At 35.5% G+C, this 16,410-nt stretch overlaps 1 protein-coding gene across 4 annotated transcripts in view; it reads right to left on the bottom strand.

Annotated features, from left to right (window-relative positions):
- Positions 1-7,436: 7,436 nt before the first annotated feature.
- Positions 7,437-16,410, bottom strand: part of mfsd3 (major facilitator superfamily domain containing 3) — a 20,699-nt gene continuing 11,725 nt past the window's right edge. For 3 of the 4 annotated variants that reach the window (XM_016291645.1, XM_016291646.1, XM_016291644.1), the window contains exons 5-6: positions 13,550-13,659; positions 9,118-9,421 (exon numbers count right to left, since the gene is read on the bottom strand). In XM_016291645.1, the coding sequence (XP_016147131.1) occupies positions 9,218-9,421; positions 13,550-13,659 (314 nt within the window). In that variant the 3' untranslated portion in view covers positions 9,118-9,217. Of the gene's footprint in view, positions 9,422-13,549; positions 13,660-16,410 lie in introns of all 4 variants that reach the window. The other variant, XM_016291647.1, reaches the window with a different exon arrangement.

The following is a 16,410-nucleotide window of genomic DNA, read 5'->3' as shown; positions in this document are numbered from 1 at the left end:
ATTAATAATATGGTCAAATCGTTTTGTTTTACTTGGTATCGTTCAGCTGGAACTTTAGTTAGTTATTCAGTAAGAAGTACTAGCAAACAAAACAAACAGCAAACACATTTCAGAAATGTATTAGATGCATACAGAGAGAGAAATGTTTCTCTCCTCATCTGGGTGAGTGAACATGGTTTGTCATTTCACACAGACCTCCACTCCTCACACCTCCAGTAACAGTGAGACAGTTCTCTGTGTTCTTGCTGCCTGACTGTATCAGTGAGACAGCACTGCCAGAGATCTGAGCTACTTCACAATTTAAGCCATGCTTTGCCCAATAATGTTTCAATGTGAGGAAGCAAAGCCCTGTGTAAGCCTAGTCTTAACCTGTATTGGATGAGCCTAAAAAAATAAATTACAATAATAACAATAATTAATGTAAAAAATTAAAAAGAAGTAAAATAAAATGAAAATAAATAAATACCGGCTGCGTCATAAAAGTGGTCTGCGATATTCAAAGACCTTTGAAGCCATATGATATAGAATGGGCTAAAATGAAAGTCGTTATTCATTAAAATATCTCATTGACATGTTTACAAGAGTTGGAGGATACAAGAAAAAAAAATTTTTTTTGAAAGTGGTAAACAAAAAAATTAAATATAATTTCAGTCTTTCTATTTCAAAATGTCATGTTTAATTTAATGTAACTTGCAATTTATTTGTAAAATATACTAGCAAATTCTGGGTGAAAATGGTTTCAAACAATTAGGTGTATGACTTGGAATATAGTGCATGAGTATTTGCCAGACTATTTGTATATATTATGCAAATTTTGCATCCTTTCTGATGCTTGAAAACCCCCCATTACTTGTAACTGCAAGGAAAAAGAAGTCAAAATTTGTCCTTTCTTGCTCCACAGAAGAAAGAAAATCATATTTCTTTAGAACAACACAAGGATGAGTAAATGATTGTCATTAAAGAGTGAACTGTCCCTTTAAGGGACATTAACTGTCAAGGTCTCTTTTGACCCTCACATTTTTATTTTCATACTTAGTATGCAGATGACAAGATACAACACAAACATCTTCATGAATATACAATCATAAATTTTTAAGTATGGAACAAATTAGAATTCATAAATCCGGTACTGAAGGATAAGTCATGGCGCGATGTTTTGATTTATCATCGCCTTTTGACTTTGGAGGGAATTATGCCAATGAAATAAAACCAGCGACTTTGGCAAGGCCATCCCATAATCACTGAGACACAGCTCATGATTCCTCCATCTCATCATTCTAACACGTCTGCGGATCAGTATCCAATTATATCCCAGAATGCACTGACATCTCCACATTTATTGGTATGCCTTTGGGTCATCACTTTAGAAAGTCAAGCACAGCATTCCTCTCACATACCCACTATCTGGCTGTTAAAGAAACAGACAATGAGGTCCATTTATGTCTTCAGAAAAGGGCAGTGTAGCAGGAAAAATGATGTTAGAAAGATCAATCGCTTTATAGAAATTTCTGAATAAACAATTTCTAAATACTATTTTAAACCTGCAGTAATCTATACACAGCGATTTATGACAGAAGATAAAATTCAGGCCATTCACTGATTCAGTTCTCAATAATACAGGTTTAAATGACACATTATAAAGACTAATTGGGCTGTATTGTCAAACAGGTAATCCCTAACCTTTTCGACAGGTGTTATTGTGAGATTAGAAGAAACTTGAGCAGCTTTAGCCCACTAGCAGAGCAATCACTACAGCCCAATGGAAAACCACATTCTCTGTGTCACAACACTGAATATGACCACAGATTACATTACTTTAAGGGATAGTTTAACCAAAAATGAAAATGTATCATTCATCATTTACTGTACTCACAATTGTTATTCAAAACCTATATGAATTTCGGTAACACTTTACTTAAAGCCTTTATGTATAATGCATTACAAGTCGTTTTAATGCATTTATTATTATAATGCACCTTATAATGCATTGTACAATCTCATGAATAATTGTAACCACAGTTAAAACACTTATCAATTCATTGTCACACTATGCATTTTAAATTGGGTTATAATTTACGGCAAGATATAATGTATTACAATGCACATTATGAATAATTATAATGCATTATACCCTTTAATATCCCTTTATAATGCATTACACATAAAGGCTTTAAATAAAGTGTTACCTTAATTTCTTCCTCATGTGGTACACAAAATGAACCGGTTCAGTTCGATTTGAATAAACTGAAAAGATTAGACTTAAAAGAATGATTTGTTCTCAAATTGGACATCGCTACTTGTTATGAGCTTGGGCAAATATCAAGATTTGTAATAAATGACAACTTTAGCACATAAAGTTAATGTTTGGATTAAAATACAGCACTTTAGCTGTATTGAGTACTCTGAAAAATCAGTTTTGGCACTGTTTGGCTTGAAAGCTTCAGTACCTATTCACTATAAACGAAGAAAATAAAATAAAATAAATATTAACAACAATTAAATCTCTCAAATTTCTGTTAAATGTCACATCTAGTTTGCAGCAGTTACTTTTAATGAACACACTATTGAAAAGCACCCTTTGGCCTGTCATTTACCGAGCAGCAATGCCACAATGGCCGGCCTGACGAAGCAAAAAGAAATAGTATTTTGAATCACGCTGCCGTGGTCTGATGAACATCCCCGCTCCACACTCTGAGCAAAGAATGCGCAGTGATGTCACCGGGAGGCAGGGGTAAGTGAGAAACGCTGTGATTTAGGGACAGGACATGGTAGAGGGAGGGAGGGAGGAAGGGAGGGGATGAAAAGTGGGAGCAGTGAGGGGGAATGAGAGGGGGGTGAGATGGGGACGAGAGAGGTCTGCGGGCTTCTGCTGCCACCGCCGTAATGGCCCAAACGAGGTGGAGGGGAGAGCAGTGGAGTGAAGCCAGGGGTGAGGCGGTGGTGACTCTGCTTCAACGCCATATGAGCTGGCAGCTTGTCACAACCCAAGCCATCACACAAACGCAGACACAGACACATTCCCATTATCCTACACATCAGATCAGACCTGCTTCTGCAGCCCCTTCACGTTACCAGCACAAGTGCAATAAACACAACAGAATTGACCAGCATTCCTTGTCCACACCAAGCGCCGTCATCAGGCCAATGATAATCAGTTACATGCTCTCGAAAATGCTTGTTATAGCAATATTCATCATCATTGACATTATCTTCTCTTACAATAAATGAAGCTTCTGAAACTGTCCATCCATCCTTCTTATAAACCTTAAAGTCAAGATTCATCGTTTGTCTAGACCAACTTTGCACTTTCAGTTAAAATTATAGTTATATACATTAGTATGAATTTCAGTTCATTTTAATTATATTTCAAGGTTAATATATTAACATTCAAATAGCTGTTCCACATTTTTTTGATATCTCAATTCAAATTCATGAACTCAGTTTTGAATGGAGCACAACCCTGGTTGACAGACTGAGTCTTTATGCATGTATTTCCCTTGTCTTTCCTATAAATATTTATGCAGATTAAAGTCAGGTTGGTAAAAATAGCTGAATGTGATTATTGTGTGGGAACAAAAAAATCTCTCCTTTTACCAGGGAAATAAGATGAGTCTGAAGTGATTATTTCATCTTTTTAAGCACATACATATTTAAACCACTTTTGAAGGATAATTTGAAATATCGGATATATACAAATGACAAACCATTTCAAGGAAACAACAGTCTGAGACGGTGAAATGATTGTAACTGGTGTACCAAACCAATCTGTTTAAGTCACTGAAGATTTTTCTAGTAAAATGAGCAAGCTACATAGCGAACATAGTGCAGTTTTTCACTTAATTCTCAGGCTTTTGGACCACGCTGTACTGTATCATTCTGTTAGCAGTGAAGAAATATTTTGGGAATTCAGTACAGCTGATCTGTCTCATGTACTGAACAGCGACAACATGACCTTTAGGTCATCTCAAGCTTACCCATCTCTCTTCATCACAAACAAATAACAACACCTTTTCTACAATGTTGGCACACAAATGCAAGTGTTCTACCTCCTAAATAATAGACCGCATTATGTAAATGATATCTGAACAGTTCTGAGAGGGGTTATCAAATTCAGTCAGAAATATTCCAGAACATGCGCACAGACTTTTGACAGCACGTGAAGAGTTTGCAAAGGCAGAGGAGAAAGAGGAGGAGAAGAGGAGGAGGAGGATGAATAAAAAATGAAACAAAGAGAGAGGGCAATGTGTGGAAAGCAGATCTGATCTGGCAACATGTATATATTTCGCATTCGGCAAACAAACAAAAGGCCGGTAAATAGCAGGAGAGGAAATGCTTGGTTATCCGATGCCGCCGCTCTGCGCTCAGTCCGCACCTCCCGGCTAGGGTTTCCCTGGCAGACAAAGAGCCACCAGCGCATTCTGCCGGCCTGCCCATAAAAAGCTGCGCTGAAAAAGCCAACACCTCTTCCCTTTGGGGGCTCCACAAAACACTTTTGTTAGTCGATATTAAAACATGTTGCAATATCAGCTCTTGTCTCACAAAGGAAACTTTATCACACGCATGATGAGGTTGCTAGTTGGCTGGTTTTTAATATAGGGACTAAGCACATCACTGGGGGAGAGGGCTGGTCAGTTTGTGACTGTATGGTTAGTTAGAGTTAACTTAGAAGAAGCTCAGCTGTAACGAGACTGTTAAAGGAACCGTTCACCCAAAAATACAATTCTGTCAATATTTGCTCACCCTCATGGTGTTCCAAACCTGTACACAGAAGGTATTTTAAAAGTCAGTGGGGTTCAAACAACATTGGACCTCACTGACTTTCATAGTGTGGACAAAAACCCTGTGAGAATGAATGAATGAATGAATCAATCAATCAATCTTTTGTTTTCCACAGAAGAAAAAATGTCTCACAGGTGTGGAAAGACATGAGGGTGAGTAAATGATAATGGCATTTTAATTTAGCACATCTTAAGTCACAAGCAGCGTTAGTATAGTTAACTAAAATACATGTTTAAAAAAGTAAAAATTTGAAACAAAATTATTAACTGAAAAAAATTATATTAAATTATATATATATATATATATATGTGCTGTCAAACGATTAATCACATCCAAAATAAAAGCGTTTTTGTTTAAATAATATGTGTATATTTATTATGTACATATAAATACAAACACATGCATGTATATATTTAAGAAAAATATGTTATGTTTATATATTAAATATATTTATATATAATATAAAATATCAGAATATAAATATATAAAATATAAATGTATATACATGCAAATATTTTCAAAATATATACCGTATATGTGTATTTATATATACATAATAAATATACACAGTACACATACATATATAATGTAAACAAAAACGTTTATTTTGGATGCGATTAATCATTTGACAGCACTAATATATAGTATATATGGATAATGTATGGATCTAGAAGGGTCATGTTTCAAGTTTAAAAAAATACTGTGCAAGGTTTGGATGAGACATGCAAAGACAGGCTGAAACAGAAAGCCGCAGAATGGTCTCTGGACTCACTCACTCAGCTGGACAACTCCTCCCAATTTCTCAGACCCAGTCGGGGGTCTGTCTCCAATCGACACCACGAGACAAACTGTCCCTTTACTTCTCACTCTACACTGTGTCCTTTCTTCTCTTCTCAGCTTATTTCCCAAAGACCTGAGGCTCTAATGCTTCTTTCTGCTCCCAGAAAATGGAAACTCAATGCCTGGGAAAAGCACAAGAAACAACTTGAGGTCTGTTTCATGTCATACCTATTGTTTGTTGCTATTAGGTAAGACAAGTCAATTTACTAAACAGTTGATAGCCACATTAAGCTGTCTGTAGACGTGAATCATGGCCGCATTTCATGCTCAAAGCTAACTGGAGGTTAATTGGCTATTTGACTGTGGTCTAAGGAGAAAACAGCAAAAAAAACTATCTGTATGCAGATAACAGCTAAAGAAACAGTAAGCAGTATTCAGTGAAATAATTGATACTTCTTTTTGTTCAAACTGAAATTCTGACCATAATCAGGTACAGAAGGATTCAGCAGACATTTTACATCTATTTTCACAAGTATTTTCTCAGAATGGACCCTTTTCACATTTATAGGGTTCTCAGAAGCAGAAGTGGTTGTAGTTTGGGCAAACTTCATTAGTGGTGAATGGAAACTACAACAACTTTTTTTTAGCATATAGCAAAAACAACAAAAAAAAAACAGTATTTTTGCAAAATAGCCATGAATGATAGCATTCTATGACTTTACAAAAGAGGGAAAAAATATCAAGAGATTACATTGGCCAAAGGAAACAAAGACACTAAGTTAGCTGTCACTCCCTCAGCCATTGTATTAGAAAAACTCACACAGCAGCATTAACGATATTTCTGTAATTTAATGCCACGGTAATATAACACAAAGTAGGCCTATAGTGTTCTAAATGTGCATTACATTCATCCATCCATCTATCCGTCTATCTAGCTATCCATCTATCTATCCATCCATCCATCTAATATAACACAAAGTATAGTGTTCTAAATGTGCATTACATTCATCCATCCATCTATCCGTCTATCTAGCTATCCATCTATCTATCCATCCATCCATCTAATATAACACAAAGTATAGTGTTCTAAATGTGCATTACATTCATCCATCCATCTATCCGTCTATCTATCTATCCGTCTATCCATTCATCCATCTATCTGTCTATCCATCTATCTATCTAATTTGTGGGCCCAGATGTTCCGTCACAATGTACTTCATACTGTAGCAAAGAGCAGCCCGTATCTGGCTCAGAACTGAAGAAACTATAAACTACATCTTATGAAAATGTATACTTAAATCTATATTTCTGAATCTACTTTTGACGACTCTGCAAAAACCCACTGTAGCTCGTATTTGAAACATACACACTCTCGGTTTAACCAGTTTTTGGTCTCTTGTGGTTTTGTGAAAGTGGAGTGTGAAGAAGACGTTCCCTTCCTTTCTTCCTTGTTTTCTCTCCGGCTAAACCACCCAGGAAATAATGTCACAGTGAAAGGGTGAAGTGCAGGTCTATTCATGAATTACGTAAGGATTCCTAATCCCTCTGACAGATCGGGAAGAATCATTTCTCTGTCATGGGGAGGGAGAGTATACGGTGTCATGGTATAAGCTGCGGATACAGTTCAATCCCATTAACAGCATACGCTTCTACAGCTATTGTGTCATCTTATGGGGAAAGTCTCCAGGCTCCATCTGGGGGAAATACTTGAGTTGTTAGATCTAGAGATCTGTGAATAAAACATAAATGTACACAAGACAATATTGGATTTTCTAAAGACTAAGGGTAAGTGGTATGGCCCAGAATCTCTTAATAACACAGACTAATGGCTTTGAATTCTTGTCTGATAAACTCATAAAAGCGCAGACACTCTGGGTTCAGTAATACCTTTTATTTTTGAGTCTCCTTTAGTCCAAGCTAAAATGACAAATATGGCTTGTTTGGTAAGGGCTTTGCTTATCAGAGGATTTAATGACAAAATAACCATCAATTGCCCACAGCTTTTCCACTTTTTTCATAAAGTGTTATGAGCTTGTAACCATTTTTAAAATGTAGCATTTAATTGAGACTGTCCGTTTCCGTTTCTCCAAGAAAACAAATACAAAAAAAGAAGAAGATTAGATAGACTATACTATTGTACTATACTATAGTGTATTATATTTAAATATTGTTCTGCTTTCAACAGGAATGGAAAACATGTACTGTAACTGCGCTATATACATGTATAGCTGCAGTTTCATTTGATTATTTTTTTTTGCAACTGAAATTGACATCCCCTCCAAAACTGAATCCCACACGTATGCCTACATAGTCTCAACAATAGCTCCACATGTTTTGGCTTTGCAGTAAATCTTTAAAATAATAATAAGGCGATTTAAAGGTTTTTTTCATGTGCGAGAAGCAAAGTTGTATGTTATAACCATGAACAATTTTGTGTTATTGCATAGGAAATGCAGACAACTCATACAAAAACATAAACATTTCAAACAATCATGTATCGGCTCAAAAAAATGAGCTTGATGAGTTTAACTGTTGCAATGTACAGTATTTAAAATCATTAAAGGGGTCATGTCATATACTTTTTCAAATCATTTTTTCCCTGAGGTCCACTTCATCGAAACAGTCCTAATTAAGTTTGTCATGACCATTTTCGGCCCTTGATTTTTGCTGCTGTGCCTTTAAGACGGTCATACACCATCTTGATATCACATTTGCTGCTGGGCCAATTTTCCCTAACATTTCCTAATAATCCTAGGAAGGATAAGGATTTTCAGGTGCTCCACAACCAGGAACAGCACAATGTTTTTAACTAATTTCACTCTTTTCATTGATTCTTTTGGAGTTAAGCAATATTTTTGGATCAAGTCACTGAACACCAAATAGGAGTCGATGTATAATACTGTAAAAAGGTATTGCTTTTTCATCATACATTTAACTTATATTTAACGCAATATGAATATTCAATGATATGACCCCTTTAATTTAAGTATTGCATTGAGAATACAAAAATGCACTCCACTAAGCATAGTACCATAATTCAATGTTCATACTGCTCCCAGTGTGTTGCTGATTGGTCAATAAGCTGATGGAATTGTATCTAAGGTGTCAGAGGGCATCAGATTAAAAACTAAAGGCATTTCTAAGGCATGTGAATGCATGCTGTATATAATGAAATGTGTAAATGACTAGGGTGATTACCTAAACCAAACTTGACTAGACCCTGATATAGATCTTTTATAACCAGTAAAATTGTATAGAATACAGTTGTCATTGTCCGTTATATCAAACGTAATAGATTAACCACATTTTGCTGTTTAAATGATTAACTGCTGTCCTTCAGGCAGACTAGATGACATGTGCACAGTGTTGCCATAGCTCAGTCCGCTTGCCATTCAGGATGACTTGTTGTTGAAAAGCAAGTACCTTTAAAGCTAGTTTACTGTAGAGGTGCAATGTAGCTGTTAAGAGGTACTGGCTTTCAGTGAGAGTGCTTGTGTGGCTCTTGTCACATCAGTGCTGGTGGAGTTATAAATAAATACAAATAAAAACAACATATTCATTTCACTGGCTATTTGGTCACCAGTATCTTATGTGAAACATAAGATTCGACTTCCCTCTTTCTCACCTAGACATACACTCTCTCATAGGCTAACTCTGCTCACTGTGGCTGCTCTTTGAGTTGCTCCTTCAGGACGCCAGTCTCTGTGGCTCTCCACACATGCAGGGCACTGCTGGAGGTGAGGAAGAGGAAGATGATGAAGGCTATGGGAAAGCCCACAGTGTCCACCATACCTCCAGCCAGGGCACTAAAACTCAGTTTCCCAAGGACCTCCAGTGTGGCCAGAAAACTGTAGTGGGTGGCCTGAACATAGACAGAGAGACAGAGAGAGGGAAATACAAAAAGTCGTTTAGCATTAACTTTTGACAATATGTGGGATTTTCTCAAGAACAATGAAAAAGGGACAGTAAATTATAAAGAAATTTTAATTTACTTTTAATAATAAAGAAATGTGTTTTGCTGTTAGGCTAGATTCAGATGTTATCCGTGTGTGAAACAAGCCATTCATTCACTGAATTATGAAATATTTTCAAATCCCGCAAAGGTTCTGCGTTTAATTATGCTAGTGATCTTTATATTAGGATGCACTCTTTTTAAAAATCTGCCCAAAACCCCAATATTTTTCATGCTATGGCTGATAAAGAACTCAACTCATATTACAATTCCATAGTATTTTGCTTAAATAATTTAAAAAGAAAACGTTTTAAAAAATCATTCACGTTAAATAATGCAAGCAAATGTAGACATCACAACATAATAATGTTACGTTTTGTTAAACTTAAACTAAAAACTCTTATAAATCTTTTTCACTGACTGAAAAAAAAATAAAACAATTTGATGAAAAACTTCGAAATGTAAAAATAATGCCTTAGTAACTTAACGTAAACTAAAATGTAATTATTTAGAATTATAAATGAAATATATCAAAGCTAAATACAAATACATGAACTTTAAGTAAGCATTAGAGGATATAAAAATAGGGGAAATGATCAAGCACAATAAAATATGCAAATCAAATTCAAATAAACATACAAAATTACAAGCTACAAATTTCTCTAATATTGTCCGATAACCAATATACACTGTGCTTCCCTAATTTAAATATCATTGCCCTTTTTGTCTTCATAGGACAGAACAATTAGAGATAGTAAAGGAAACAATAGAGAGAAGAACATAGGATCAGAAAATAAATCTAACTCAGGTTGATGCCATAAGTGACGTGAGCATGCATACAACTGAAATGTTTGCTTTTGACCTTTCACATGTGTTACTTTTCAAAGCAACTGATGACTTTTTAACATGATTCTTATTTATCAATTTTTAACTTTGCCTCACATCAAAACAATTCCAACAGGAGGATCAAAGAGCAGTCGGAATCGCTCTCTCTTGTCTGGACGCCAGAGACTGTCTCCATACTCTTAGCACACAAGTTGGGAAAGCAAAGCCAAGTCCATTCCTTCACATGGCCCCAGCACTAAAGTAAAGTGAAGTACCTTTATTCCTACAAACTTGTTTAAGGTGTTCAGTTTCTCCCTCCAGGGCCTTTTCACAACATTCACAGTATTGGTTTTCGGTCGGCTAAAACCACCTTAAAACAAACACACACAAACACACACACAAGCTGCTCTCGCTACGTTATATATGTCATATGAACATTTGATTTAACCTACAGTTTACAATCCTCCTCCTGGTTATTTTCCTCAGAATGTGAATCTGAAGTTTTTAATTGCTTAGAGACCGAGGGAAAACATACACTTCTCTTATTGTTTAATGAGTTTCGTTAGCGCCATTAATTCAGCATGTATTGAGCTGATGGAGTGACAAATAGCTGGGAGAGCAGTGAAAGATCACATGCAAGCAGCGCAGGCCCATTTAAGCAGGACAATACAATCATGTCAAAGATGAACGAGGGGATGAAACGAGAGAACATGGGAGGGGAGAGATATCTATGAACAGTGAGAACTACAGTTTATCATCTAGGGGACAGGTAAATAAACAAATAGAATGAATGAACAAATGAACAAACAAGGAGAGAAATTAGGCAACACAAGATTAGTGGGACAAAATAGGGAGCTGATTGTTGAGAAGAATAGAGCTGGTATGGATGGACTGTTTAATGATAGACAGATAAGATGTCTTTACACTGTAAAAGTGACACAGAAGCAGCAGCTGACGTAAGATACACACCTAATGCACCTTGCATAAGGTTTGTTTCGCAAACTATATACATTACAAGAAGCATAAATGCAAAATGCATCTGCTGCTTTATTCCCATGCACTTACAAAACACAAGCTACATTAGGCTACTTCAAACATTTGCACTGTAAGTCATCTTTGTTTATACAGTAGATTTTCAGCATGGAAGTCATAAACACTGTATCTGTATAAACAGTTGTATAATTCTCAGATATTATTGTAAATATTAAAAACTTTTTTATTTTTTTTATTTTTAAGGATTCCTAAATAACGTCTCGGGTTACTTATGTAACCATGGTTCCCTGAGGGGAACGAGACACTGCGTCCTCTGTGGGGTACATTGTAACATCTGAGGGGCACGTTGTAACATGACTATATGACAGCTTAAAATATTATCTGATCTAATGAAAAAAATATACAAGACAAACTAAAATAATTATTTTTTTCAAATAAAATAATGGCGTTTTTTAAGAATTAAAAATAATCTGATTTTGGAATTTGACAATGAACACACTGCATCCATGCTTGGGACGGCCCACATAAACGAGCAAAAATGCTTTACATGTCTTGAAATAATAATTTCAAAAACTGTCAGTTTTTATTCACCTGTGTTTCTCATTAAAATTCAAGTAAATAGTGTAAATTACATTGCTAATGTCATAGAATAGCGCATTGTAACACAGTGTTACAACGTGCCCTATCTGCGCAACTGGAATTTAAAACTGGTTAGTGTCTTCTGCTAGTTATCAAAGCATTAAAAAAACCATCTGAACTGATAAATAACAGATTGGAGATTAAAATAATAGCAGATTTGTTTAATTTTAAATGAATAATAAAAACTGAGATGAAAAATGTACTTAAGCAAGAATTAAAATTTTACTATGGTAAAATAAATGTTCAGCAATATCTTCAAAAGATTTTTGAAATTTGGCGAACTTTTTTTTTCTATATAATGTTGATATGGTAACTAATAAATACTTAAATTGCTATGCATATACAATGCTAGCATATGTGGAAATATTCAAACCACGCGTGTTACAACTAACCCTTTGTGCCCCGCACTCCCCTACTCTTCTTTTTTATTTTTACTTTCTGTTTTTTAAAAATCCTGGGGAAAAGTCTGACTGTTTCCACAAAAATATTAAGCAGCACAACTGTTTTCAATATTGAAAATAAGAAGAAATGTCCCTTGAGCATCATATCTACACATTAGAATTTCTGAAGGCTGAAGGATCACGTGACTCTTGGAGTAATCTCAAATTTAAAATATATAACAATAGAAAATAGTTATTTTAAATTGTAAATAATATTTCACAATATTACTGTTTTACTGCACTTTAGATCAAATAAATGCAGCCTTGGTGAGCATAAGAAACCTCTTTTAGATATTTTTAAAATAAATCTTAACAACAACAAACTTACGAACGGTAGTGTTATACTGAAACAGTGAAAGTTGTTACTGTTGAGACCTTCTTGAGAAGTAGATTGACATGTAGAAGTACTGAAAATGTAGAAGATTTGGGAACAGGGTCGGGAAATAACACAAATCAGTCTTAAACTTGCATTGCCCACATGAGCACCATAATTTAATGTGTCAGAGCATGTGAACTAACCACTGGGCTACTTCTACAACCAAAGATATAATCTTGACAACAACAACAACAACAAAAAAAGATTAAAATAAAAAAAGTAAAATCTATGAATGTGAATATACTTCGTGAACTAACCACTGGGCTACTTCTACAACCAAAGATATAATCTTGACAACAACAACAACAAAAAAAAAGATTAAAATAAAAAAAGTAAAATCTATGAATGTGAATATACTTTCCGATGCATATGCTTTGTAGGTGATTGATGAGTTGAAATGGGTTGACGTGTAGAGCTAAAGAGAGTGTGAAAACTGCTCAGTTCTCTGAGTGGAGCTATTGACTGACAGATAAATGAGCTTTTGACTGCTGTGATGTGCTCACGTATGTGGCAGACAGGAAACACTCTCAGGCTTTCTGCAGCTCACGACCTGTTGTGAGACTCTACCTGTCAACAACTATCAAAAACTGTAAGATGCACGTTTTATTGTCTTCAGAGTTTGACTGTTGAAACTGAAGAGAATCACAATAAATTTGTCACGCTTTTGACCTTAGGTGAACACGTGTGATGCCGTTAAGCAGTTTGCTCTGATCCTTCAGGAAGCGTGAAGAGCTGCGGTCAGTTGAAGAGGGTAACGTGTGATACCTGTATGCTCTCCTCGGCTCTCTGTGTGCAGTTCATCATTGTGGTGAACGTCAGAGTGGTGATGAGACCCGCTATGAAATGCTGCAAACTCAGACTCAGCACTGCCATACCTGAGAGAGAAAGAAGACACAATCCAAATTAATACAATACTGCACATTGCAGCGTGTTCTTGTCTTCAAGTTTGAATTTGTGACTTTAAATTTACATACTGCAAGTAAAAATGCACAATGTCTCTGAAATATTGCACTGAAGATTTGACGGTGTTAGCTGCTCATGAGAAATATGGTCTGTGGGAAGAGGCTGCTCTTGTGGCTGGATGTTCTGGTGCTCAGTCTGAAGTTACTATTCTAAATGCTAAAAGAGAGTCCAAAATTATTTTTCCTACCCATTTCTGAAATCTGGAAGTGTAAAAGACCTGAAGGATGGGCTGGGTGCACCAATAATCCTCTGACAGCCAAATGTATCTTTCTTTTGTCCAATTTGGTAGCCAAATTAAAGCAGACAGTTACTGAAATGCATATGAAGTATCTCACTGGAAGGCATGCTGTAACAAACACTATGACAAATTTCAAACAAAAAAATTACAATTTTGCATGCCTGAACGCCATGTTTGCATGCTGTACTGAGCAATAAAATTGTGAAAGGTAGCAAAAGAACAAAACTGTTAGAAGCAGGAGCCCCAAAACAAAACTAAACTAAACTAGTCCAAAAATAAAAATAAAATACTAAATAAAATAAATGTCGCCCACATCATCTCCAAGTTTTTTTCTCTACGTTTTTTAACTGTTCTGTGCAAATCAGTGCAAAATGACCACAAGCCTTTCCTTCATGTTGTTTGTTGATATGTCTGTGTGAAAACTGAATTTTGCGAAGAGTCGGAAAGTATGAACCAACATGACGGAAAACAAGAAACTGTGAGTCTCTATAGACCTACAGACAGGAAAAAAATGCACCAACATGACAGAAAACAAGAAATTGTGAGAATTTTTAAACGTATTAAGAGTGATGGTCTTCTGTTTTATAGTGTGTCCTTACTCATACTCAACACTGTCATACCCATGTCCACCCAGAGCATGAGACAAACAGTCTACCATTAATGCCTCTAAAAATCATGAATCTCAAATCAATCATTACCAGAAGCCTATTTGCCGAAAAAAAAAAACTCATGAAGCTTTCACATCCAGCTCCATCTGAATTATTCACTGGAAATGTTTAGTTCTGCCTAACAAGACTTCTCCATTACTTACCCAGGAACCACAGGAAGGAAAATCAGCTCTTCTGAGGCATCCAGTCTCATACAATATTGAAAAATATTTTCTGCAGAACTTTATCTTTTTTTTTTAAGGGGGGTTAGATGGGGTACAGAGTTGCTTTGTTCCGTTTCGTTTGGGAGAGTGGCAGAAAGAGAGACGGGGAGAGAGAGAATAAGAAAGACAGAGAGATGAGGGAGTTGTCAAACAGAAGCTCGCTGACAAAAACATCTTGACTAAAAAGCCACGACATCCTAGGGAAGAAGTAATACAGTGGCAAAAAATACTGAGTAAAACAGCTAAAACGCAAGAGTTTCCCCCATTTCCTTTTTTTCATTTTCATAAAATAAACATTCAAAGCACCTGTGAGAGAAAGAGACGGCACAAGAAAAAAAGAGAAACAGGCAGAGGGTTTGAATATGGGTTTATTCATTTATCAAAGTGAGCCGTGAGAATACTCAAGGTAAAATAGCGTTGGCTTCTGCAGACAGAAACAGAAACGCAAATCCACTTAAGCAAGTTGAACCGGGTGAGAGTATGTTTGACATAACTTCTGTATGATCACTTCTATACAGCTCATGCATAAAATTTTGCATGAATTGTGCTGAATCCAAGCACTAGGACTATGAAGCCGGTTAATCAGATCTACAGGAGTCTTACAGAAGATTCATCGAATAAAAGTTCAAGATAATTTTTCAGAAAAGAGAGAACGTTGATCTAAGGTTGGATCAATATTGAAAGTTCGGCTTTGATTAGATATCAGCCTCTGGTACTTGGTTTCTATATTAAAACAGACACCTAAGGCAACAGATAAAGAGCCTTGAGCAACTGATGAAATGAATCTGTCTGTGAACAGACTCAACAATTGTCAATTTCCGATTAATCTGACCATTTTTTCCCCTTTTTAAAGAAAAAAAAGTTAAATAATCTTTAAATGTTATTATATTTGCATAGTATTTTCTCATACATAAATATTATTTATAAAAAATATATATAAAAAAAATAAAATGTTAATATATATATATATATATATATATATAACATTCTCCAATTGTCACGTAAGTACCACAAAAGTTTTTGCCATTGTTATTTGATGATCTCATTATTTGCAAAAAATATTTTACATGTTGAGCTTTGATGATAATTAAATTCTGTCATAAAAAAATGCAAATGTCTTATCCTACCCATCTGGATTTTATTTATAGTTAAATTACCACATTTTAGAAAAAGAAAATCATTTAAATAATCTCAAACATTAACTTTTGATTTTCACTTTTCTATTCTGATCTCACCACAGCGAGATGAGCTCTATACTGGTCTGAATGACATTCATGTTAATACTCTCCCTTTTTATCACATGCTGTTATTTAATGCAGCATTGAGAGTTTTATTCACACCTGTTTACTCTGTGCAAGGTGCTGAAATGGACACTTTAGCCAGTCAGTGGAAAACACTGGAAACCAGAGACGGCCCCATGGATGCTTAAATGCAGGAGAACAGTAGAAAGCTCAGAAGAGAACAGGTCAGTTTCACTTCTATATATATATATATATATATATATATATATATATATATATATATATATATATATATACACGAGTGATATCTCTC

The sequence above is a fragment of the Sinocyclocheilus grahami genome, unplaced genomic scaffold (genome assembly GCF_001515645.1).
Source record: "Sinocyclocheilus grahami isolate Dianchi unplaced genomic scaffold, SAMN03320097.WGS_v1.1 scaffold275.1, whole genome shotgun sequence".
NCBI classification, from domain to species: Eukaryota; Metazoa; Chordata; class Actinopteri; order Cypriniformes; family Cyprinidae; genus Sinocyclocheilus; species Sinocyclocheilus grahami.
The sequence above is the reverse complement of the archived record's forward strand: the minus strand, read 5'-3'. Positions and strand labels throughout refer to the sequence as shown.